The sequence below is a fragment of the Orbicella faveolata genome, unplaced genomic scaffold (genome assembly GCF_042242905.1).
Source record: "Orbicella faveolata isolate gen_17 unplaced genomic scaffold, um_ofav_v1 contig_35, whole genome shotgun sequence".
In the NCBI taxonomy this organism is placed as follows: Eukaryota; Metazoa; Cnidaria; class Anthozoa; order Scleractinia; family Merulinidae; genus Orbicella; species Orbicella faveolata.
Window position 1 is genome coordinate 25,313,631 of NW_028301564.1, and position 27,246 is coordinate 25,340,876.

Consider the following 27,246-nt stretch of genomic DNA (forward strand, 5'->3'; position numbering starts at 1 on the left):
AACAATAACAACAAAGTTTTATTAGTACATTTCAGCCTACACTATGACTGAGCATCAAACCTCAGTTGCACGGAGAGCGGAAACTGAAAAATGTGCCATGAAAGAAAATTACAGTCATTATTTACCTTAGACAAAAACGATTTCGGTTAACATTTAAAATGAAATAAAAAAAAATTTCATCAGTTACTATCTTACTAAGTCATTTTGATACATTGCCGCCAGGAACAGTTACAATTGCCATCTATGTCTTCTTAGAAGCCGGGACCATGCCAACATTGGTGTTAAACTGGAGAGAATTACTCCATTATAATACATACTTGACTTTGACAAACGTATGGGAGTGATGTTTCGTTCCCGAAAAGGATAAGCCTTCTCATCACTAGGTAATGGTTGACAACTCCCACACTTTGATATATCATCTTTCATATATATATATTTTTGCGACTCAAACCTGACTTAGTTTTATTAGATTACCGTGATTACAGTTGCACTATAATAAACATAACTTTAAAAAGTTAAAACCTAAAAGATTTAGTCTTATTAATAGAAACATAAAACTAATGTTCTTGTTTAAAGTACTATAAAATACATGTGTATCGGTCTGAAGCTATAGGTGTTGTTATGAGTTACACAAGCACAAGGTTATGATAACATGAACAAATCGAAAAGTCTGGCAAACTTTCTAAAATTTCATCGTCGTGTCCTAAACAAAGGTATTAGTTACTCCTTGTTTTTTTAAAGCATTCTAAAAGACCTCTATCCAGCAATTTCGCCAAGTTGTGGATTCTGTTTGCTCTTCAGTGAAATTTGATCTACCAGTAGTATAGGGCTACATCTAGCAGGACATCATTATACACTTAATTACTGGCCACGAGAGAAAAAGTTTTGCTTTCCCAAGAATCTTGAACGATGTGTTCCGATGTGCGAAATCTAGTTATAAAACTACTTGCAGAGTTATTAATTACAACTATGTGAATAGCAGTAGGGAAAAAGAAAGACCGAGCTTTCAGTATCATCTCCCTGCTGGTAAATGAAAACTGAAATAGCTCTACACGTAACAAGCGTTTGGTATTATTTTCTATCATCTTGATTGAATCTTATGCCTCCTTTTACAAGTGAAAAGGTGGCGTCTTTAACAATAAATTTGTAGGATTGTTTCTTTAACTCTTCCTCTGCGCCTTTTTTAGCAGCTTCCTTGGTTAATTCAAACGCAATCGCTATAGGTTTCACTTTCAGCGATTCAGTAATCAATTTCTCGATCGAATCTTCCATAATTGTTTTCCCAATTCCATGTCCTCCACTAGAAATGAATGAAAACCCAGTAGCCTGGAGGAACTGTTTAACTGTCAACTTGGTACCTTTGAAGAAGACTTCTTCAACTGCTGAAGGGATCACATCTTTTGCAAGTTCCTCTCCAACTTGCTGACCACCCTTTTTGGATGCTTCTTTAGAGCCCATCTTCACCGTTTCTTTGGCAAATTGGACAACACTTTTCTTTGCACTTTTTTTCATTGCATCTTTAGTGGCGCCCGCAAGACCAAACGTAGCAAGGTCCGCGACTCCCGAGACGATGCTTATCATACAACCACATGCATCGCCATTGCGGTAACAGATTACCGCTTCAGCAAACTCTATGCATGCACCTGACCCAGGTATGACGGCATTAAAAACCATCTTTCCTCCAATCTTTAACACTAGCATTGCTCCCCACGCAGCCCAGCCCATTTTTCTCACGATGGCGCTCGTTAAAAGCTGAAAGTAAAGAATAATGATAAAATGAATGTAACTTAGTTTCTTCAATATTAGCAACAGACAGGCCTCTGGCATATTCGAGAATTTTCGAGAAAGTAATTTATATCAGTAGCATAAACCAGTGTGTTTGCCATTCGCAAACTGGTGATCTGACTAAGAACTGGGCAACCCTCAACATTTGAATCAAATATGACTAAGGTCATTATTAATATTTTGGTCTCTAAGTTGAGGGGTTTTTTTGGTCAATAAAGTTCCGCTTCAGATCAGTTTATGCAAATTTATACGAAGGCGCATCTACCGGCCTGTCATGTTGGTTTTAGATAGAGAGGGTAACTCATGCGATGAGATGGGTATTTTATACGTAATAATGCAAAGCCTCGGTGTATAAACCTAGATTTGAAAAGTCGTACTTGTACTCGATCTCGCACTCAAATCAAGTCTCCTGTGTCTTAATAATGACAGGCCACACGACAGAAACGTTGAATATTTTAAATCAAATATGATTTAGGTCATTATTAATACGACGGTTTCTAAGTTGAGGGGTTTTTTGGTCAATAAAGTTCCGCTTCGGGTCAGTTTTATGCAACTTTAAACGAAGGCGCATCTACTGGCCTGTCGTGTTCAAAAGAAACTTATCCACCACTCCATCCTCTTCATTATTTACATTTAATTCATCCGTTTCGGTGCTTTTCCCTAATCGTACCTCTTTGATTGGCTTCTCAGTAGTTCCTATTAGGACGAGACTATTTTATTAATTGCGCGCGAGGCTGACGTTTGCCGTGCCGCCGAAGCGAAACGAATAGGTATTCACAGTACCCGAATTCGACCGAACATCTGGTCATACAAAGTCAAAGAGTTGATGTTGTAAGATATTAGGAGAGTAGACAAGATTTCGGACTCATTTATTGCAAACCTGGGTACGGTATTGAGTAATATAAATGAAGGTATCTAAGCACCTAGACATTTTTTTTCGCTTTCAGACTTTTCCACGCGTTTCATTCGAGGTTTGTGTATGTTGGTGTACGCTTCGAAGAGAAATCAAAGTACTTAGTACCTCCTTTAGAAGTTTACGACAACATGTACAAACGTAAATAAACTGCAGATGAACCTCGCGTTCTCAACTTCAAATCAATTTCGGTTCAATGTATGCTTTTGCATTCCTCTACTATCTACTATCTTGATTCCCCGCCATTTCGAACTATTTTCCGTTTCCCATGAAAGTTGGAGGTAGCAGGGTTCAACTGTGAACCATTTTGAAGCAGTGACTCTTTCTTTCAAGATCTGACAAGGTGATATGCTTCTGGTCATGCTTATAATTAAAAACCATTTTATCAATAGCTTGCATTTTCATTGTGAAAAAAGAAATTAATAGGAGCTGTTACTGTGAAATTATATAAGATTAGAAATATTTATATAAGAAGACTATATGCAGTTATGTACCAGTAATTTTCCTGTTTCTATAGACATCAAATACTAAGCATGGCTCAATAATCTGTAGGTTAGTCTTAGAATCGATTTCAACGGTACGACTTTGTCGCATGCGACAAGCTTACTACAGGCCTGCGACATGACTTAGGAACATTTACACGCGCACCACATTTTTACTTACAAAATTAAATATGCAAAAGTTTGCACAGGAATTTTCGGAGCGATAGTTTTAACAAACGGTAAACAAATATTTTAGTTGTCCTGCGCTTTGAAAAAAACTTTCTAAAGAGATGTTTTTCGCGTTAATCCGTTCATTACTTTTTGAGAAACGGTTTCATTTGAATCAGTCAACAACACTGACTTCGTCCGCCATTTTGACACAAGAAAACTTCACCTTCGTCTGCTACTTAGTAGATAATACGTCATCTTCTTATTTCGGCTACGATTGTCGCGGCGTTTTTTTTTGACGTACACAACAGTCGTAAGCGAGTTGTAGGTTTGATTTACACAAAACAATTCATGTCGAAGGCCCATCGTAACCTTGTCGCATGTGGTAAAGTCGTGCCGTGTAAATCGGCCCATAGCAAGAATAAAGATAACCACCAACTACAGAATTTTACTGGTGATAAACTTCCAAATCTGGGAATTTCCCATTCCGGCTGATAAATGTGCCTTTCAAGTCAGTTTGACTATGAGAAGTTACAGTAGAAGTTGTTGGTTCATCAGAACAGTACAGAGACTGCTCCTCTCACACTCTTGCTGTCTGCTGATTTGCAAATATGCAACGATTGACTGATCGGGATATTACTTTACGTGTTTATCTCGTAAAGGATAAGAAACAGTTGCACACTGGAAGACATGTGGCGAAGCATTTTTGTAGCAGTGATAAACCAGTTTGTTTGCCATTTGCAAACTATCAATTATCTGGCTGGCTGTATGGGAATGTAACCCTCTTTTTAACAATAAGACTAGACAAACCTGGGTTTTCTCGATGAGTGAAACGATCAGACTGTTTTCTAATAGAACATCAGTTGTCTGCTACACCACACAGAAACAGTCTGTATCCGTCCAAAATCGATAAATTTACCTTTTTGTCAAAATTAGAGAATGTCCTGTGACCTATTTGACTAATAGTAATCGACTGTCGACATGTTGTATTTGATCCATGTTAAAGTGGAAATAATAATGGCAGGCCATATTCACGACGCAAACTTTCGATATTTTAAACCGAATACGACTTGAGTCATTATCAATTTTTACTGTTTCCAAGTTGGAAGGTTGTTTTTGGTAAAGTTCCGCTTCAGGTGTGCGCAAATTTATTAGTAGACGAAGGCCCACGCACCTTCACGCTCGTCGTGTTAAAATTCTTAAAGGAAACTTGTTATTCTAAGTTATTGGGTTCTCCTCTTCTCTAGAAATTACAATTTCATCCTTTCCGTTACTCATCCCTAATCATAACTTTTAAGTTCGCTTCTGCGGAAAATCAGATGACGGTTTGGTTGAGCAGTGCAGTCGTGTTTTAGCGAGATTAGCTGCGATGAAGTGCGCCAAAGAGAAAGGAAAGGGAATTCATAAGTATTCATCGCACCCAATTAAACTGAAAATCCGGTGATTAAAAGTCAATGACTTGATGTTGTAAGACATTCGGAGTAGACAAGATTTCTGACTCGAATCTGGGTGCGGTAAACGTAGGTATTCAAGTACCTATAATTTTTTTCCGCTCTAGTTGCTTCCAGACTTTTCTACGCGTTTCATAGTGCAATGCTTTTTTGAGCGAAAGTATGCCAAGTCCTTCGTTTAGAGAGCCTCGGCTACATGTACACACCTGAATAAACTGCAGATGAACCTCGCTTTCTCAAACTCAATTTACACTCAAATTCAAATCAGTTTTGGTTCAAGATCAGTGTTATGCAAATTTGAACGAAGGCGCATCTACTGGCCCGCTGTCGTGCTCAAAGGAAACTTGTAATTCTTATTGATCCCTTCATCTTCTTCATTAATAGTTACATTTAATTCATCCGTTACGATACTTATCCCTAATCGTACCTCTTTGGTTGGCTTCGCTGTGATTCGTATCAGAGCGAGACTACTTGATTAACTGCGCGCGAGGCTGAGGTTTGCCGTGCCGCCGAAGCAAAACGAAAAGGTACAATTAGGTATTCACCGTACCCGACATTAGACCGAACATTTGGTCATACAAAGTCAGAGACTTGATATTGTAAGATATCAGGAGAGCAGACAAGATTTCTGACTCATTTATTGCAAACCTGGGTGCGGTACTGAGTAATATAAAGGTATCTGAGCACCTAGACATTTTTTCCGCTTCCAGAATTTTCCACGAATTTCATTCGAAGTTTCTCTTTGTGTATGTTGATGTGCGCTTCGAAGAGAAATTAAAGTACTTAGTCCCTCATTTAGAAGTCTACGAAAACATGTACAAACGTGAATAAACTGCAGATGATTCTTGCTTTCTCATCTTCAAATCATGTTCGGTTCAAGGCATGCTTTTGCATTCCTCTATTATCTGCTATCTTGATTCTCCGCCATTTCGAACTATTTTCCGTTTCTCATGAAAGTTGGAGGTAGCAGGGTTCAACTGTGAACCATTTTAAAGCAGTGACTCTTTCTTTCAAGATCTGACAAGGTGATATGCTTCTGGTCATGCTTATAATTAAAAACCATTTTATCAGTAGCTTGCATTTTCATTGTGAAAAAAGAAATTAATAGGAGCTGTTACTGTGAAATTATATAAGATTAGAAATATTTATATAAGAAGACTATATGCAGTTATGTACCAGTAATTTTCCTGTTTCTATAGACATCAAATACTAAGCATGGCTCAATAATCTGTAGGTTAGTCTTAGAATCGATTTCAACGGTACGACTTTCGTTTTAAATAACTTAGGTTGACAGTTGGTCACGCTTATAATTAAAAACCATTTTATCAGTAGCTTGCATTTTTATTGTGAAAAAAGAAATTAATAGGAGCTCTACATGTTAGTGTGAAATTGTATAAGATTAGAAATATTTATATTAAAAGAGTATATGCAATTATGTCATGAGTAGTAGTATTTTTCCTGTTTCTATAGGCATCAAATACTAAACATGGCTCAATAATCTGTAGGTTTGTCTTAGAGCCGATTTACACGGTACGACTTTGTCGCATGCGACAAGCTTACGACAGGCCTACGACATGACTTAGGACCATTTACACGCGTACGACATTTTCACTTACAAAATTAAATAGATTTTCACCGAAAATCCGGTGATTCAAAGTCAATAACTTGATATTGTAAAATAATAGGCGTAGATAAGATTTCTGGCTCGAATCTGGGTGCGGTAAACGAAGGTATTTAAGCACCTAGATTTGTTTTAAGCTCTAGTTGCTTCCAGACTTTTCTACCCGTTTCATAGCGGAATGCCGTTTTGAGCGAAAGTATGCCAAGCCCCTCGTTTAGAAAGCCTCGGCTACATGTACAAACCTGAATAAACTGCAGATGAGCCTCGCTTTCTCAAACTCAGTTTACACTCAAATTGAAATCACTTCTGGTTCAAGAGATCCTTTCGCCTTTCTCTACAATCCGTGCTTTGTCGAATCCCCACCATCTCAAACTATTTCCATTCTCAATAAGTGTTTAAGGCTACAAGATTCAAATTCAACTATAAACTAAGGTATTTTCCCCAAATATATGGTAAAGCAGTACTCTTTCTTACCTGTGAGTTGCTATATATATCTGTGTGGATCGGGGTAGCAGAAGAAGCCAGCCACCACTGAGATGCTTTTCCTTTCTTAGAAACCACGTGCTTGAAAGGGAATCTCATTTGATCACATCTTCGATCCTTTTTTGGAGTCATCTGGCATGAGGCCAGGCGATGTTGTTAGCGTTTTTGCAAAACAACTGGGACTTCATGGTCAATTGACCCGAGAAGATTAACCCCGGTGAAATATTTAGGCCTGAGTACTAGCTAAGCAAGGCGTTTTTCTGGATTTGAGGCCCGGGTTTTAACACTTGGGAGAGCGGTACGTCTGCAAACTCTAAGGCAATGAAGCAAACCACCTTGCTGAAAGAAAGAAGCACTCAGAACGAAAATTAAAGCACTCAGACAAAAATTAAACCTAGCCTGTTCCATACTCTAAGTAGCTGGGGAGAAAAGAGGGCGAGCGAGAGCAAAAACAAGGGAGGGTCTCCCTCGTTTTTTCTCTGGCTCGCCCTCTTTGTTTCGCTCGTCCCAACTACCGAGAGCCTGGAACAGGCTACATCCACGTTGAATTTAAATCGTTAAAAGTGCTGGATAATTTTAGGCACTAATTCTAATATAATCTTATTGCTTTCGACTGTTAAGTTCAAACCATTTCACTGCCGTTTAAGTTAAGCAACTCTAGTCGTTTGACCAGCAGGGAACGATACAGGCTTCGTTCCGTGCAAGTGGAAGTAGGAAGAAAGATCCAGAAAGAGTTTCAACGCTTGATCCAGCTCTTGAGTTCAAATGATTGTGGAGAGTTTAAGTATGCTACTCTTTCAAACCGAAGTGAAGCGACAATAACAACAACAACGACAACAACAACAATAACAACAAAGTTTTATTTGTACATTTCAGCCTACACTATGACTGAGCATCAAACCTCAGTTGCACGGAGAGCGGAAACTGAAAAATATGCCATGAAAGAAAATTACAGTCATTATTTACCTTAGACAAAAACGATTTCGGTTAACATTTAAAATGAAATAAAACATTTTCATTACTATCTTACTGATTCAATTTGATACATTGCCGTCAAGAACAGTACAGTTACAATTGCCATCTATGTCTTCTTAGAAGCCGGAACCCAGTATTGGCCGGTTTACAACTGGGGAAAATTACTCCATTATAATATAAACTGAACTTGATTTGACAAAAGTATGGGAGTGATATTTTGTTCCCGAAAAGGATATACAAGCCGTCTCATCACTAGGTAATGGTTGACAACTGCCACACTTTGATATATATGTCTCATATTTTTACGACTCAAACCTGACTTCGTTTTTATTAAATTACAGTTGCACTATAATAAACATAACTTTAAAAAGTTAAAACCTAAAAGACTTAGTCTTATTACCAGAAACATAAAAGTAATGTTCTTGTTTAAAGTACAGTAAAATACATGTGCATCGGTCTGAAGCTATAGGTGTTGTTATGAGTTACACAAGCACAGGTTATGACAACACTAACAAATTGAAAAGTCTGTCAAACGTTTTAAAATTTCACCGTCATGGGCAGATAAAAGCCACAGTTCTGTTGGGCCCTCCTTAAATCCTCATTGTTGACTGACGTAAGTGCGTTAACAAGGCCCTCGAGGCCACAGTGCTCATAAAGATCTGCGACGCCCGAGACGACGCATCTTGCACCACCACATACATCTCCTTTGTAGAAACAGTATACCGCATCAGCAAAGTCTAGGAGTGAGCTTGACCCACGTACGTAGCCATTTAAGATTTTCTTTCCTTTAATCTTTGCCAGTTCCGTCGCTACACACTTAGCATATCCCATTTTTCTTACGATGCGCTTGTTAAAAGCTGAAGTAAAAAATAATGATAAAATGAATGTTACTTAGTTTGTACAGAGCTGGCTGGGTTCTGAAGCATTTCTTCAACATAAGCAACAGACAGGCCTTTGCCATATTCGAGAATTTCGAGAAAGTAATCTATATCAGTAGCATAAACCAGTGTGTTTGCCATTCGCAAACCGGTGATCTGGCGAGGAACTGGGCAACCCTCAACAACCCGGGTTTTTGTCATTTCTTGTAGAACTTTCTGCTTTCAATAACAACTAGCTTTATTTGCATGAAACAATCTTCATCCATAATGGAATAAATTTACAATTTTTTCAAAATAAGATATTAAGAGGTCATGTGACCTATTTTACCAAAAAAATCCCTTGACAAAATATTGCATTTGTTCCATGCTAGGTGAAAATAATAGGGACCTTTAGTTTGCACGGATGACAAGTACGATTCTCAAATTTCAGACCAGCGACGTTTCCAGAGCCCTCGCTCTTCACGTTGGTTTTAGATAGAGAGGGTAACTCATGCAATGAGATGGATATTTTATACGTAATAATGCAAAGCCTCGGTGTATAAACCTAGATTTGAAAAGTCGTACTTGTACTCGATCTCGTACTCAAATCAAGTCTCCTGTGTCCTCATAATGACAAGCCACACCACTTTTCATTATGCAACTTTAAACGAAGGCGCATCTACTGGCCTGTCGTGTCCAAAAGAAACTTGTCATTCTTATTTATCACTTCATCCTCTTCATTAGTAGTTACATTTAATTCAGCCGTTACAGTGCTTATCCCTAATCGTACCTCTTTGGTTCGCGTCGCTGTGGTTCCTGTTAGGACGAGACTACTTGATTAACTGCGCGCGAGGCTGATGCTTGCCGCGCCGCGAATAACAGGAAATGCCTCGCACTGATTTCATTTTGTTTCCAGTTCTCAGTTCAACAGAGGATATTACAAGGCGGCAAGAAGATATCAATTTTATGTTCGAGTGGCAAGAACATCTCACGAGCACTCGTGAGATGTTGTTCTTGCCAGGAGAACATAAAATTCACATCTTCCAGCTACCGTGTAACATTCTTTTCATTATATAGACATACTGATGACGGCGGTTTTTGACGATTTTCCGAAGATTTCCGACCACTTTCCAAAGATTTCCGAAGATTCTCCAAAACTTGTCCGAAGGTAAATTTTCCGAAGATTACCGAAGAATGTCGAAGAATTTCGAGGAAGAACCGGAGATATTTCGATGATAAACCAACGACAAACTTGATATCAGTGAAATCATCGATATTTTCAATAGTGAGGATGTGGAAAATACGCCACTCGAGTCCCGGATGTGGTTTCGTATGAAGTTTACGAGTGGTGTATTTTCCAGTAAAACACTCGTGTCTATAAAATAAACTACATTACGTATTTATCTCGTAAAGGGTAAGAAACAGTTGCACATTGGAAGACTTGCGGCGAAGCATTTTTGTAGCAGTGATAAACCAGTGTGTTCGCCATTCGCAAACTGGCAATTATCTGGTTGGCTATATGGGAATGTAACCCTCTTTTTAACAATAAGACCGGACAAGCCTGGGTTTTCTCGATTTATTTTGTTTTCAAATTAAAATTACAATGATAACATGCCCGCGGATAGCTGAGCCAATCTAGGCGGGTCATGTTTAATTACACAAATTATTAATATACAACTAGGTACAACTAAATACAACTGAAGGTAACAAGAGAACTAAAGAGACTAAAATTGACAACAATGACTAGAGACAACCAATAAACTAACGGTATTACAAATAATAATTGACAACAGTTACGACGAGAGACTACAGATACACTAAAACGATATTATTGAATGTTAATGAATACATGCTAAGAGGAGGAGGAGGAGGCATTAAAAACTAAGCATGGCTCAGTAATCTGTAGGTCAGTCTTCGCAAAAATAAAGATAATCACCAACAGCAGAATTTTGCTGGTAATAAACATCCAGAGATGGGAATTTCTTTTTGATTTTGAGAAATTGTTGGTTCATCAGAACAGTACAGGGACTGCTTCCTTCGCACTATTGTTGTTTGCCGATTTGCAAATGCATCGATACCGTGATATTACCTTGCATGTTTATGACGTTTATCTCTCAAAGGGATAAGAAACAGTTGCACATTGGAAGACATATGGCGAAGCAATTTTGTAGCCTAAACCAGTGTGTTTGCCATTCGCAAGCTAGCAATCTGACTACAATTTGGAAGGTTGTTTTTGGTAAAGTTCATCTTCAGGTTTCATGCAAATTTATTGCTAGACGAACGCTCATGCACCTACTCGTTGTCGTGTTAAAATCCTCAAAGGAAACTCATTACTCGTATTCTCTTGCTCCTTCTTTCTAGAAATTACAATTTCATCCGTTCTATTTCTTATCCCTTTAGTCCTCTTCTGCGGAAAATCAAGTGACGGTTTGTCCGAGCCGTGGCTCGTATTTTGGCGAGATCTAGACCAGCTGCGCTGATGTGCCGCTTTAGATAAAGAAAACGGTAAGATTAGGTGTTAATCGCACCCGATTCGACCGAAAATCCGGCGATACAAAGTCAAAGACGTGATAGTATAAGATATCAGGAGAGTAGACAAGATTTCTGACTCATCAACTGCGAGGCTGAGTACCGATCACTTTTTTTCAGTTCTTGCTTCCAGAATTTACCACGCATTTCATGTGAAGGCGTGGATAGCGGTGAGCGTTTTCCAGCGAGAGTGCGCTAAGCCCCTCGTTTAGAAAGCCTTGGCTACACGTACAAATCTAAATAAACCGGAGATGAACCTCGCTTTATCGACCTCAGATCATACTCAAAATTCAAAATGCAAACTCGAATAATTTACGGTTCAAGATATGCTCCTTCCTTTCTCTACAATCCTCTTTCTCGAATCCCTACCATACAACTTAAGGAATAAATCTTCCGCAATGCCCGCCATTCACTCGGACCGTTTCAAGAATACATTCTTTAATAGGATAGTTTTTAAGTACAATGTAACTTTGTAAATAGTGTACTTTTTGTATTCGATTTTTGTATTTGTTTCCATGTAAATATCTATCTTATTTAGAGACATATTGTAGCCCATTAACATTATTATTTTTAAATGTAACATAAGATATGTAATTTTATCTTTTGAACAATAAAGACACTTTATTTATTTATTTATTTATTTATTTATCCCAACTATTTCCATTTTCAATAAGAGTTCAAGGTTGCAGGGCTCAAATTCAACTATAAACTAAGGTATTTTCACTGAATATATACTGGTAAAGCAGTGCCTCTTTCCTTACCTGTGAGTTGCTATACCTGTCGAAATCGGCGGGCGAGACAGACTGAGCCAGCCACTAGACGTAAGTTTTCCCTTATTAAAAAATAATATGGCTATTTGCATGAGAAAGCTTTTTGTTTCTTACAGCATAGCAGCTCTCCATTTGATTGGCTAATCGCGCGCCCTCCAGCGGTGCGGATTTTCCCATCACGTGTACGCCTAGAGGCTTTCATTACAGCGGTTATCAATCACACGCTACCTTCAGCCCAGAAAACGTCTAGACAAAACCAGGAACCATAATCGGGGACGGAGACCGTAAGCGCGCGCCATTTCTAGTATTGGGGTTGTCCCCATGATATGGGACAATAATTCTATTTTTAGAACAAATTGCGCCATCGCCTGAGGCACGCGAACGTACATGCTGCGAGGATTTTTGCGGATGTCGCGCGGGGGAAATGGCGTCCGAAATTCCCGAAATTTTGTCATGTTTTTGGCCCACAACTTTTCTTCACAGAACAAACGAAAAACTTACGCGTACAACTAGCGCGAGCAGATATTATTCATTCATAGCGCGAAAAAAAAAATAAAAACTCACCTTTTCCATTAGCTCAGAGCATAAAACTACATATAAGAGTCCTGGTTCTTATTCCCTGCCTTATTCCCTGCCATCGCTGCGAAAAATCTGCAAGAGAATCTCGCAGCTCTCACCATTTGATCACTCAACGTGTCAACATCCACGCGAGAGCCCCCGACACGCGCGCGGATCCGCGCGGATATATGACGTAAGGATGGCGCAATTTGTTCTAAAAATAGAAAAATTGTCCCATATCATAGGTGCGCGCGGATCCCAAGGCTTACGGTCTCCGTCCCCGATTATGGCTCCTGACAAAACCTAAGTTTTGGTGGACGTCAATCATCTCCGCCTCCTTGCCGACTGTACACAAATTTAACCTGAAGGTGAAACCCTGCAGCGGTCCTCTCGTAAAAATTATCATTTTACTTTCGGTATGTACGGCTAGCTCACTAACTACAGCCTTGAAATCTGTAAATGAAAACGTTTGTCGGGTTTTTCAACGGCCATTCGCATGCGTAAATGACCCCGAGAGCGAGCAAATCTACGCGCAAACAAATTATTTCTACACGTATTTTTCTTGGGACTAAGTGCTGAACAATACTTAATTCTATAAAACTTATAACTTATTACCTTACAAAATTATAAGTTTTAGAAGACGTTTAAGTCATGTTCAGTCCGTAGCCTCAAGACAAGTGCGTGCAGAAATAATTTGTTTGCGTGTGGATTTGCTTGCTCTCGGAGTCATTAATGCATGCGAATGGCCGTTGAGAAACCCGACCTGCCCGTCTTCAGTTATAAATTTCAAGGAATATTTACTGCCAAGTATTTAGTGAGTTAGTCGTACATACCGAAAGTTAAATGACAATTTTACGAGTGGAACGCTGTAAGGTTTCACTTTTTCAGGTAAATTTTGCATACAGTCGGCAAGGAGGCGGAGATGATTGACGTCCGCCAAAACTTAGGTTTTGTTTTGTCTAGACTTTTTTCGCGCTGGAGGTCGCGTGTGATTGATAACCGCAGTAAAATTCAACACAAAAATTTCTCTCAAAGCAATACTGTAGAGAAAAAGGAAACACGTAAGTTGCCGGCCTTAGTCGGTCTGTATCGGGAAAAACGGTGCCCTTGGTCTTGAGTTCGGCCCTTATCCTGCGGCCTGACCAAGGCCGACGAATAACAAATAGATCTATGGTCTTTTTTTCAGAGTCATCTGGCGTGAAGCTAAGCGATATCGTTAGAGTTTTTGCAAAACAGCTGGGACTTTTTTTGGATAGTGATCCTGTACGGCTGTCTCCGAGGCTTTGACGGTTTGACTGCGGCGAAATATTTGAGTAGACAAGATTTCTGACTCATTTATTGCAAACCTGGGTACGGTATTGGGTAATATAAATGAAGGTATCTAAGCACCTAGACATTTAATTTTTTCCGCTTCCAGAATTTTCCGTGTTTCATTCGAAGTTTCTCTTTGTGTATGTTGGTGTACGTGTACGCTTCGAAGAGAAATCAAAGTACTTAGTACCTCGTTTAGAAGTTTACGACAACATGTACAAACGTAAATAAACTGCAGATGAGCCTCGCGTTCTAAACTTCAAATCAATTTCGGTTCAAGGTATGCTTTTGCATTCCTCTACTATCTACTATCTTGATTCCCCGCCATTTCGAACTATTTTCCGTTTTCCATGAGGTAGCAGGGTTCAACTGTGAACCATTTTAAAGCAGTGACTCTTACTTTCAAGATCGGACAAGTCTGCCGAATCTAGATGCTTTCTTGCTCTCTTTAATTTCTTGAATTTCCAAGAGAAGGCGTTCTTAGAAATCACGCGATTGAGGGCAATGAAGCAAACTACCTTATTGCATAATGAAAGAGAGAAGCAATCAAAGGCAGGGAAGTCTTTCATTTTAACTAACTTAGGTTGACAGTGGGTCATGCTTATAATTAAAAACTATTTTATCAGTAGCTTGCATTTTCATTGTAGAAAAAGAAATTAATAGGAGCTGTTACTGTGAAATTATATAAGATTAGAAATATTTATATTAAAAGAGTATATGCCGTTATGTACTAGTAATTTTTCTGTTTTTATAGGCATCAAATACTAAGCATGGCTCAATAATCTGTAGGTTAGTCTTAGAATCGATTTCAACGGTACGACTTTGTCGCATGCGACAAGCCTACGACAGACCTGCGACATGACTTAGGAACATTTACACGCGCACCACATTTTCACTTACAAAATTAAATATGCAAAAGTTTGCACAGGAATTTTTGGAGCGAAAGTTCTAACAAACGGTAAACAAATATTTTAGCTGTCCTGCGCTTTGAAAAAAACTTTTTAAAGAGATGTTTTTCGCTTTAATCCGTTCATTACTTTTTGAGAAACGGTTTCATTTGAATCAGTCAACAACACTGACTTCGTCCGCCATTTTGACACAAGAAAACTTCACCTTCGTCTGCTACTTAGTAGATAATACGTCATCTTCTTATTTCGGCTACGATTGTCGCGGCGTTTTTTTTTGACATACACAACAGTCGTAAGCGAGTTGTAGGTTTGATTTACACAGAACAATTCATGTCGAAGGCCCGTCGTAACCTTGTCGCATGTGGTGAAGTCGTGCCGTGTAAATCGGCCCATAGCAAGAATAAAGATAACCACCAACTACAGAATTTTACTGGTGATAAACTTCCAAAGATGGGAATTTCCCATTCCGGCTGATAAATGTGCCTTTCAAGTCAGTTTGACTTTGAGAAGTTACAGTAGAAGTTGTTGGTTCATCAGTACAGTGCAGAGACTGCTCCCCTCACACTCTTCGGTTGTCTGCTGATTTGCCAATATGCAACGATTGACTGATCGGGATATTACTTTACGTGTTCATCTCGTAAAGGGTAAGAAACAGTTGCACATTGGAAGACATGTGGCGAAGCATTTTTGTAGTAGTGATAAACCAGTGTGTTTGCCATTCGCAAACTATCAATTATCTGGCTGACTGTATGGGAATGTAACCCTCTTTTTAACAATAAGACTAGACAAACCTGGGTTTTCTCGATGAGTGAAACGATCAGACTGTTTTCTAATAGAGCATCAGTTGTCTGCTATGCCACACAGAAACAGTCTGTATCCGTCCAAAATCGATAAATTTACCTTTTTGTCAAAATTAGGGAATGTCCTGTGACCTATTTGACTAATAGTAATCGACTGTCGACATGTTGTATTTGATCCATGTTAAAGTGGAAATAATAATGACAGGCCACATTCACGACGCAAACTTTCGATATTTTAAACCGAATACGACTTGTGTCATTATCAATTTTTACTGTTTCCAAGTTGGAAGGTTGTTTTTGGTTAAGTTCCGCTTGGCTTCAGGGTTTATGCAAATTTATTAGTAGACGATTTAGGCCCACGCACCTTCACGCTCGTCGTGTTAAAATTCTTAAAGGAAACTTGTTATTCTAAGTTATTGGGTTCTCCTCTTCTCTAGAAATTACAATTTCATCCTTTCCGTTACTCATCCCTAATCATAACTTTTAAGTTCGCTTCTGCGGAAAATCAGATGACGGTTTGGTTGAGCAGTGCAGTCGTGTTTTAGCGAGATTAGCTGCGATGAAGTGCGCCAAAGAGAAAGGAAAGGGAATTCATAAGTATTCATCGCACCCGATTAAACTGAAAATCCGGTGATTAAAAGTCAATGACTTGATGTTGTAAGACATTCGGAGTAGACAAGATTTCTGACTCGAATCTGGGTGCGGTAAACGTAGGTATTCAAGTACCTATAATTTTTTTCCGCTCTAGTTGCTTCCAGACTTTTCTACGCGTTTCATAGTGCAATGCTTTTTTGAGCGAAAGTATGGCAAGTCCTTCGTTTAGAAAGCCTCGGCTACATGTACACACCTGAATAAACTGCAGATGAACCTCGCTTTCTCAAACTCAATTTACACTCAAATTCAAATCAGTTTTGGTTCAAGATCAGTGTTATGCAAATTTGAACGAAGGCGCATCTACTGGCCCGTTGTCGTGCTCAAAGGAAACTTGTAACTCTTATTCATCCGTTCATCTTCTTCATTAATAGTTACATTTAATTCATCTGTCACGATACTTATCCCTAATCGTACCTCTTTGGTTGGCTTCGCTGTGATTCGTATCAGAACGAGACTACTTGATTAACTGCGCGCGAGGCTGAGGTTTGCCGTGCCGCCGAAGCGAAACGAAAAGGTACAATTAGGTATTCACCGTACCCGACATTAGACCGAACATTTGGTCATACAAAGTTAAACACTTGATGTTGTAAGATATCAGGAGAGCAGACAAGATTTCTGACTCATTTATTGCAAACCTGGGTACGGCATTGGGTAATATAAATAAAGGTATCTAAGCACCTAGACATTTTTTCCGCTTCCAGAATTTTCCACGCGTTTCATTCGCAGTTTCTCTTTGTGTATGTTGATGTGCACTTCGAAGAGAAATTAAAGTACTTAGTCCCTCATTTAGAAGTCTACGACAACATGTACAAACATAAATAAACTGCAGATGATTTTTGCTTTCTCATCTTCAAATCATGTTCGGTTCAAGGCATGGTTTTGCATTCCTCTATTATCTGCTATCTTGATTCTCCTCCATTTCGAACTATTTTCCGTTTCCCATGAAAGTTGGAGGTAGCAGGGTTCAACTGTGAACTATTTTAAAGCAATGACTCTTTCCTTACCTATGAGTTGCTATATCTTTCAAGATCTGACAAGTCTGCCGAATCTAGATGCTTTCTTGCTCTCTTTAATTTCTTGAATTTTCAAGAGAATGTTTTCTTAGAAATAACGTGATTGAGGGCAACGAAGCAAACTACCTTATTACATAATGAAAGAGAGAAGCAATCAAGGGCAAGGAAGTCTTTCATTTTCACTAACTTAGGTTGACAGTGGGGCATGCTTATAATTAAAAACCGTTTTATCAGTAGCTTGCATTTTTATTGTGGAAAAAGAAATGAATAGGAGCTGTTAGCGTGAAATTATATAAGATAATAAATATTTATATTAAAAGAGTATATGCAAATATGTAGAGGTATTTTTCCTGTTTCTATAGGCATCAAATACTAAGCATGGCTCAATAATCTGTAGGTTAGTCTTAAGGGCCGATTTACACGGTACGACTTTGTCGCATGCGACAAGCTGACGACAGGCCTGCGACATGACTTAGGACCATTTACAAGCGCACCACATTTTCACTTACAAAATTAAATACGCAAAAGTTTGCACCAGGATTTTCGGAGCGAAAGTTCTAACAAACGGTAAACAATTATTTTAACTGTCCTGCGCTTTAAAAAACCTTTCTAAAGAGATGCTTTTCCCTTTAATCCGTTCAGTACTTTTTAAGAAACGATTTCATTTGAATCAGTCAACAACTTCGTCCGCCATTTTAACGCAAGAAAACTTCACCTTCGTCTCCTACTTAGTAGATAATACGTCATTTTCTTATTTCGGCTTTCGATATCTCATTCCCGCTGATAAATGTGCATTTCAAGTCAGTTTGATTTTAAGAAGTTGTTGGCTCATCAGAACAGTACTTCGGACACTACTCCCTCACAGTACAGAGACTGCTCACCTCACACTCTTGTTGCCTGTCGATTTGCAACTATGCATCGACTGACCTGGATATTACGTTACGTGTTTATCTCGTAAAGGGTAAGAAACAGCTCTACATTGGAATACATGTGGCGAAGCATTTTTGTAGCAGTGATAAGCCAGTTTGTTTGCCATTCGCAAACTATCAATTATCTGGCTGGCTATATGGGAATGCAACCCTCTTTTTAACAATAAGACTGGACAAAGCTGGGTTTTCTCGATGAGTGAAACGATCAGACGGCTTTCTAATAGAACATCAGTTGTCTGCTATACCACACAGAAACAGTCTGTATCCAAAATCGATAAATTTACCTTTTTGTCAAAATTAGAGAATGTCCTCTGACCTATTTGACTAATAGTAATCCTTTGAGAAAATCGACTGTCGACATGTTGTATTTGATCCATGTTAAAGTGGAATAATGACAGACCACAAGCGCGACGCAAACTTTCGATATTTTAAACCGAATACGACTTGAGTCATTATCAATTTTTACTCCTTCCAAGTTGGAAGGTTGTTTTTGGCAAAGTTCTGCTTCAGGTTTCATGCAAATTTATTGCTAGACGAAGGCCCACGCTCCTTCTCGCTCGTCGTGTTAAAATCCTTAAAGGAAACTTGTTATTCTTAGTTATTGGCGTTCTCCTCTTCTCTAGAAATTACAATTTCATCCGTTCCGTTACTCATCCCTAATCATACCTTTTAAGTTCGCTTCTGCGGAAAATCAGATGACGGTTTGGTTGAGCAGTACAGTCGCGTTTTAGCGAGATTAGCTGGGACGAAGTGCCGCCAAAGAGAAAGAAAAGATAATTCATAGGCATTCATCGCACGTATACCCGATTAGACCGAAAATCCCGGCGGCGATACAAAGTCAATGACTTGATGTTGTAAGATATTAGAAGTAGAAGAGATTTCTGACTCGAATCTGGATGTGGTAAACGAAGGTATTCAAGCACCTTGATTTGCTTTCAGCTCTAGTTGTTTACAGACTTTTCTACGGGTTTCATAGTGGAATGCTTTTTTGAGCGAAAGTATGCCAAGCCCCTCGTTCTGAAAGCCTCGGCTACATGTACAAACCTGAATAAACTGCAGATGAACCTCGCTTTCTCAAACTCAGTTTACGCTCAAATTCAAATCATTTTTTGTTTAAGAGATTGTTTTGCCTTTCTCTGCGATCAGCTTTCTCGAATTTCCACCATCTCAAACTATTTCCATTCTCAATAAGAGTTTAAGGTTGCAGAGTTCAAATTCAACTATAAACTCAGGTATTTTCCCTAAATATATCTATACTGCATGGTAAAGCACTACTCTTTCTTACCTGTGAGCTGCTGTATATATCTGTGTGGATCGGGGAAGCAGAACAAGCCAGCCACAACTGAGATGCTTTTTCTTTCTTAGAAATCACGTGATTGAAAGGGAATTTTCCCTTTTTAGCAAAACAATATAATCTCTTTTGATCTATTTGCATAACAAAACACCTTCAATCCTTTTTTGGGGTCACTGTCATGAAGCCAGGCGATGTTGTTAGAGGTTTTGCAAAACAACTGGGACTTCACGGTCAATGGCCCGGACCCGAGAAGATTGACCCCGGCAAAGTATTTAGGCCTAGGAACTAATTAAAGCAAGGAGTTTTAATTTCTGGATTTAAAGCCCAGGTTTTAACACTTGGGAGAGCGGTACATCTGCGAACTCTAGGGCAATGAAGCAAACCACCTTGCTGAAAGAAAGAAGCACTCAGAACGAAAATTAAAGCACTCGGACGAAAATTAAACCTAGCCTGTTCCATGCTCTACTGCTTGGTAGTTGGGGACAAAAGAGGGCGAGAGTACTCGTACTCGTACTCAAATCTTAAGTCTCCTGTGTCCTTATAATGACAGGCCACACGACGGAGACGTTGAATATTTTGAATCAAATATGACTTAGGCCATTATTAATACTATGGTCTCTAAGTTGAGGGGGTTTTTTTGGTCAATAAAGTTCCGCTTCAAATCAGTCATGCAAATTTAAACGAAGACGCATCTACTGGCCTGTCGTGTTCAAAGGAAACTTGTAATTCTTATTCATCACTTCATCCTCGTCATTAGTAGTTACATTTAATTCATCCGTTTACGATACTTATCCCTAATCGTACCTCTTTGGTTAGCTTCTCTGTGGTTCGTATTAGGACGAGACTACTTGATTAATTGCGCGCGAGACTGTTGTTTGCCGTGCCGCCGAAGCGAAACGAAAAGGTATTCACCGTATCCGAATTCGACCGAACATTTGGTCATACAAAGTTAAACACTTGATGTTGTAAGATATCAGGAGAGCAGACAAGAATTCTGACTCATTTATTGCAAACCTGGGTACGGTATTGGGTAATATAAATGAAGGTATCTAAGCACCTAGACATTTTTTCCGCTTCCAGACTTTTCCACGCGTTTCATTCGAAGTTTCTCTTTGTGTATGTTGATGTACGCTTCGAAGAGAAATTAAAGTACTTAGTCCCTCGTTTAGACGTGTACGACAACATGTACAAACGTGAATAAACTGCAGATGAACCTCGCGTTCTCAACTTCAAATCAATTTCTGTTCAAGGTATGCTTTTGCATTCCTCTGCTATCTGCTATCTTGATCCCCCACCATTTCGAACTATTTTCCGTTTCCCATGAAAATTGGAGGTAGCAGGGTTCAACTGTGAACTATTTTAAAGCAGCGACTCTTTCTTTCAAGATCAGACAAGTCTGCCGAACCAAGATGCTTTGTTGCTCTCTTTAATTTCTTGAATTTCCAAGAGAAGGCGTTCTTAGAAATCACGCGATTGAGGGCAACGAAGCAAACCACCTTATTGCATAATGAAAGAGAGAAGCAATCAAAGGCAAGGAAGTCTTTCATTTTAACTAACTTAGGTTGACAGTGGGTCATGCTTATAATTAAAAACCATTTTACCAGTAGCTTGCATGTTCATTGTGGAAAAAGAAATTAATAGGAGCTGTTAGTGTGAAATTATATAAGATTAGAAATTTTTATTTTAAAAGAGTATATGCAAGTTATGTACTAGTAATTTTCCTGTTTCTATAGGCATCAAATACTAAGCATGGCTCAATAATCTGTAAGTTAGTCTAGCAAGACTAAATAAAGATGATCACCAACTACAGAATTTTGCTGGTGGTAAACTTCCAAAGATGGGAATTTCCCATTCCGGCTGATACTTGTGCATTTCAAGTCAGTTTGATTTTGAGAAGTTGTTGGCTCATCAGAACAGTACAGAGACTGCTCCCCTCACGCTCTTGTTGCCCGCTGATTTGCAAATATGCATCGACTGACTGATCGAGATCTTACTTTACGTGTTTATCTCGTGAAAGGTAAGAAACAGTTGCACATTGGAAGACTTGTGGCGAAGCATTTTTGTAGCAGTGATAAACTAGTGTGTTTGCCATTCGCAAGCTAGCAATTATCTGGCTGGCTATATGGGAATGCAACCCTGTTTTTAACAATAACACCGGACTAGCCGGGGTTTTCTCGATGGGTGAAACGATCAGACGGTTTCTAATAGAACATCAATTGTCTGCTATACCATACAGAAACAGTCTGTATCCAAAATCGAGAATTTTACCTTTTTGTCAAAATTAGAGAAAGTCCTGTGACCTATTTGGCTAATAATAATCCTTTAAGAAAATCGACTGTCGACATGTTGTATTTGATCCATGGTAAAGTGGAAATAATAATAACAGGCTACAGGCACGAGTGAGTGAGTGAGCTTTGTCAATTTGCCAGTACCAATTTGTGAGTATGTACGCAAACTTTCGATATTTTCAGTATTGTAAACCGAATATGACTTGACTCATCATCAATTTTTACTGTTTCCAAGTTGGAAGGTTGTTTTTGGTAAACTTCATTTTCAGGTTCCATGCAAAGTTGTTAGTAGACGAAGGCCCACGCGCCTTTTCGTTGTCGTGTTAAAATCCTCAAAGGAAACTCGTTACTCGTATTCCCTTCCTCGGCCTCCTCTCTAGAAATTACAATTTCATCCGTTCTGCTACTTATCCCTAATCATACCTCTTCAGTTCGCTTCTGCGGAAAATCAAGTGACGGTTTGTTCAAGTCGTGGTTCGTGTTTTGGCGAGATCTAGACCAGCTGCGCCGAAGTGACGCTTTAGAGAAAGAAAACGGTAAGATTAGGTGTTCATCGCACCCGATTCGACCGAAAATCCAGCGATACAAAGTCAAAGACTTGATATTATAAAATATCAGGAGAGTAGACAAGATTTCTGACTCATTAACTGCGAGGCTGGGTACCGATCACCTTTTGTTCAGCTCTTGCCTCCAGATTTTCCACGCATTTCATGTGAAGTTGTTGATGGTGGTGTGCGTTATCGAGCGAAAGTAGGCTAAGACCCTCGTTTAGAAAGCCTTGGCTACATGTGCAAACCTAAACAAACCGCAGATGAACCTCGCTTTCTCGACCTCAGATCATACCTCAAAATGCAAATTCGAATAATTTACGGTTCAAGATATGCTTCTTCCTTTCTCTACAATCTTCTTTCTCGAATCCTCGCCATCCCAACTATTTCCCTTTTCAATAAGAGTTTAAGGTTGCAGGGCTTAAATTCAACTATAAATTAAGTTATTTTCCCTAAATATATACTGGTAAAGCAGTAACTCTTTCCTAACCTGTGAGTTGCTATATCTGTCGAGATCCGCGGGCGAGGCAGACTAAGCCAGCCACCAGAGGTTTCTCTTTCCTAGAAATGAAGTTTTCCCTTATTAAAAAATAATATGACTTTTTGCATGACAAAGTTTATTGCTTCTTCCAGCATTTTAGTTCTCCGGAGTCCTAGATTCTTGCATCGCCTGTTTAGTGCAGCTGCTGACGAAAGTATTGTTTGTATCGTGTAGCATTGTTTCTAAACCAGTAAAATAGTGTAAAGATGGAAGCAACAAACCAGCTCAGCGAGCATGAAGACGGAAAACATTATTGAGCCAGTTACAGTAGCAGTAAATTCGGTAGCGTCGTTAAGTGCACCACAAGGCGCATCGATAGCACGGAATCGAAAATTGCCTACCAACAAAGGAATTAACAAGCAGAGAGGAAGCGCTAAAACCACTAATGTGAGTGCATGGGAGCGTCTGAAAGAGTACCCAGGTCAACATTAACACTTTACCGTAGTGGGAGGAAAGCTTAGATGTAATGCTTGCAGCGAAAATCTCAGCGACACGAAATCTAGGAATATGTATAAACATCTGCTAGGAAATAATAATAATAAAAAACGTAGCTGCAAGCAACTTTCGTGCACTATTTCTTAATTTCAAGTACTTTTTATAGAAATCAAGCTCTATTTGAGCACTTTTTTTTGCCATGTTTTGAGCACTTTCTGGCGATTTTTCCAGCGCAATCGGGACAGTCCTAAAGGCCGGCAAACAACATATGTATCTTCGATCTTTTTTTCAGAGTCATCTGGCGTGAAGCTAAGCGATATCGTTAGAGGTTTTGCAAAACGACTGGGATTTTTTTTTTTTTGCTTAGTCATCCTGTACGGCTGTCTCCCAGGAAATATGCAGTTGCACATTGGAAGACTTGTGGCGGAGCATTTTTGTAGCAGTGATAAACCGGTGTGTTTGTCATTCGCAAACTAGCAATTATCTAGCCGGCTATATGGGAATACAACCCTCTTTTTAACAATAAGACCGGACAAGCCTGCTTTTCTCGATGAGTGAAACGATCAGACGGTTTTCTAATAGAGCATCAATTGTCTGGGTACCAATCACCTTTTGTTCAGCTCTTGCTTCCAGAATTTTCTACGCATTTCATGTGAAGTTGTTGATAGTGGTGTGCGTTTTCGAGCGAAAGTATGCTAAGCCTCTCTTTTAGAAAGCCTTGGCTACGTGTACAAGCCTAAATAAACCGCAGATGAATCTCGCTTTCTCGACCTCAGATCATACTCAAAATGCAAATGCGAATAATTTACGGTTCAAGATTTGCTTCTTCTTACTACAATCTTCTTTCGCGAATCCCCACCATCCCAACTATTTCCATTTTCAATAAGAGTTCAAGGTTGCAGGGTTCAAATTCAACTATAAACTAGGGTATCTTCCCTTACTATATCTATACTGCATCAAGTCAAGTCAAGTCTATTGTGTATATACAATTAGCTTTTGTGAGAAAACTCACCAGCTAGTTTGCAGGTGTAACACAGAAAGTAAAAATAAAAGAACTAAAATTGAGAAAATACCTTCAACAAGTACCTAAGAAGATATAAGTTTAAAATTTAAGATTGAAATCTATTTACATAGGACTAGACACAACTTATTCATAAAATGGTAAAGTATTAACTCTTTCTTACCTGTGAGTTGCTATATCTGTCGAGATCCGCGGGCGAGGCAGACTAAGCCAGCCACAAGACGTTTCTTCTTTCTTAGAATGGAAGTTTTCCTTTATTAACAAAATAATATGACTATTTGCATGACAGAGCTTATTGTTTTTTCCAGCATTTCAGTTCTCCGGATTCCTAGATTCTTGAATCGCCTTGAAACTGATTGGCTAATCGCGCACCATCCAGCGGTGCCGAATTTCCCATCACGCGTACGCCAGATTTGAACTGAATGGCTTTCATTAAAATTCAACACAAAAATTGCTTTCAAAGCAATACTGTAGAGAAAAAGTAAACACGTTATTTGCCGGCCTTGGTCGGTCTGCATCGGGAAAAACTGTGCACTTGGCCTTGAGTTGCGGCCTGAGCAAGGCCGGTAGGCCTGTCCCGATTGCGCTGGGCTTTTTTTTCGGCACTTTTTCGAATTTGGAGCACTATTTTACATTTCCAGCACTCTTGAACACTTTAAAATTGACTTTTGAGCAGAATTTGAGCATTTGTTCGCTTTTTGGGAAACATTTAGCTCATTTTTCACAATTTTCCATAGTGTTAAATATAATATTTTGTCTTTGAAACGTTTTCAGTAAAGTTGAGTGATTCTATTATCATGAATTATGAGTAATTCCACCTTGTCGCCTGACTGGCTAACTGTAGTCATGGAAATGCACGAGCTATGGTCCTTTTAACCTTGGTAACAGTCGATTTTGATCGATTGGTTTGCGACTTCGTGTTTCTGAGAAGTTTTAGCGCTCTTTTCTGTTCAGTGCAGCTGCTGACGAAAGCACTGTTTGCATTGTATAGCATTGTTCCCAAACCGGTCAAATAGTGTAAAGATAGAAGAAACAAACCAGTTCAGCGAGTATGAAGACGGAAACATTATTGACCCAGTTACAGTGGCAGTAAATTCGGTAGCGTCGTTAAGTGCACCACAAGGCGCATCGATAGGACGGAATCGAAAATTGTCTACCAACAAAGGAATTAACAAGCAGAGAGGAAGCGCTAAAACCACTAATGTGAGTGCATGGGAGCGTCTGAAAGAGTACCCAGGTCAACATTAACACTTTACCGTAGTGGGAGGAAAACTTAGATGTAATGCTTGCAGCGAAAATCTCAGCGACACGAAATCTAGGAATATGAAAAAAAAAATCTGCTAGGAAATAATAATAATAATAATAATAATAAACGTAACTGTGAGCAACTTTCGTGCACTATTTCTTAATTTCAAGCACTTTTTATAGAAATCAAGCACTATCTGAGCACTTTTTTTTTTGCCATGTTTTGAGCACTTTCTGGCGATTTTTCCAGCGTAATCGGGAAAGCCCTAAAGGCCGGCAAATGGCATATGTATCTTCGATCTTTTTTCAGAGTCATCTGGCATGAAGCTAAGCGATATCGTTAGAGTTTTTGGAAAACAACTGGGAGTGTTTTTGCTTAGTCATCCTGTACGGCTGTCTCCCAGGCTTTGACGGTTTGACCGCGGCGAAATATTTAGGCCTAGGAACTAATCAAGGAGTTTTTCGGGATATTATGCCCGGATTTTGCGGTCTGCGAACTGAAGGGCAATGAAGCAAACCACCTTATTAAAAGAAAGAAGAACTCAGAAGTAAGGAAGTCTTTTATTTCAACTGAGTATTCGACGGTCTTTTCACTTTGTGTTCTTTGTTTATCAGAACGTGGCCGTAAGCACTGGGATGTCGGTACGGTGTACGTGTTTTGACACGTTTTTTTTAAAACAATTTAATGAGACTATGGCAACGAAAAAACAGAGAGCGCTACTCAAACTATGAACGCTTCACTTTTTTTATGATCATCCGAGCCAGTGAGGACTCTCCAATAAACAAAAACAATAAATCATCATGATTTTATTCTGTTAAAATATTTATCTTTTTGTTTTTATGAAGAGCCCTGACCTCGGGATAATCATAAAAAAAAAAAAAAACTGAGCAATGCAAAAAAACTGAGTCGGGTGTTGTTTTCGAAAGTTCTCCTTAATTGACGCAAGAAATAGCTGAAAAGCAAAACAACAGCAACAAAATAGCCGCAAGGATGATCTTTAATCTACAATAAAGAAGACAAGAGAGTTCCAGATCTGTGAGAGTCCTTGCCGAGTTACTGTCCAGCTGACAAGAGACAACGACCCTGTACCTTTGGCATTGAGTAACAAGTGCCGTGCAGCGAGCCTGTACCCTTCCGAGCTTTCCTCAAGACAAGTCCGTCCGCCGTTATTCCTGCATTCAACAGCACCCAAGCTGATAGTCCATATCGGTCCCTAACCGCGCAGTTCCGCACGGAAAACGTCTCGTTACAGCTGACTAGGGGGCTGTCCTAGCAATAAATTTACCATTATAAAAGCCGCTTAGATTTGTCTCCTCTTTCTTTGGACTATGTTTTAAGTGTGATCTTAAATCGTGTATCTTTCTTTTTGAAAAATATGGAAAATTGGCGAGTAGAAATCGACCGTGAGTTGTATTTTAGTGAGAAGCTATTTTTATCACTAAAGTCACTACTGAATTTGATTACTACTAAGTTTATCTATGTTTTTAAGATCGCCTGATCTACCCATATTAGTTGCAGGAAAAGAAGAGAAGACGCAGCTTTATCCAGCACACTTTGATATGTCAATACTGCGACTCCATCAGTTGATGGTACTGGAGCATTTGAACTACAGATCTCAAGGGGAACAAATGGATTTTTATGTTCTCTTCTTTGGAGTGTACCAACG

At 39.1% G+C, this 27,246-nt stretch overlaps 1 protein-coding gene across 4 annotated transcripts; it reads right to left on the reverse strand.

Moving 5' to 3' along the window:
• LOC110053541 (uncharacterized) lies at positions 1 to 24,546 on the reverse strand. Of its 4 annotated transcripts, none has more exons than XM_089273843.1 (3): positions 24,498 to 24,546; positions 6,895 to 8,735; positions 1 to 1,752 (listed from the first exon to the last, which is right to left on the reverse strand). In XM_089273843.1, the coding sequence occupies exons 2-3, from the start codon at positions 7,033 to 7,035 to the stop codon at positions 1,072 to 1,074; spliced, it is 822 nt and encodes a 273-aa protein (XP_089129969.1). In that variant the 5' UTR covers positions 7,036 to 8,735; positions 24,498 to 24,546; the 3' UTR covers positions 1 to 1,071. The 4 variants fall into 4 exon arrangements, with proteins under 4 accessions (XP_089129969.1, XP_089129967.1, XP_089129966.1 ...); XM_089273841.1 differs by lacking the exon at positions 24,498 to 24,546 and adding an exon at positions 22,828 to 22,893; XM_089273840.1 differs by lacking the exon at positions 24,498 to 24,546 and adding an exon at positions 19,493 to 19,601.
• Between the last annotated feature and the right edge of the window lie 2,700 nt (positions 24,547 to 27,246).

Excerpts from the sequence above, each read along its gene's own strand:
- LOC110053541 (XM_089273843.1), bottom strand. The coding sequence starts at position 7,035 with ATGACTCCAAAAAAGGATCGAAGATGTGATCAAATGAGATTCCCTTTC. Across the intron at positions 1,753-6,894 it reads ATATATATAGCAACTCACAG|CTTTTAACGAGCGCCATCGT; the intron begins GTAAGAAAGAGT and ends CTTTACTTTCAG.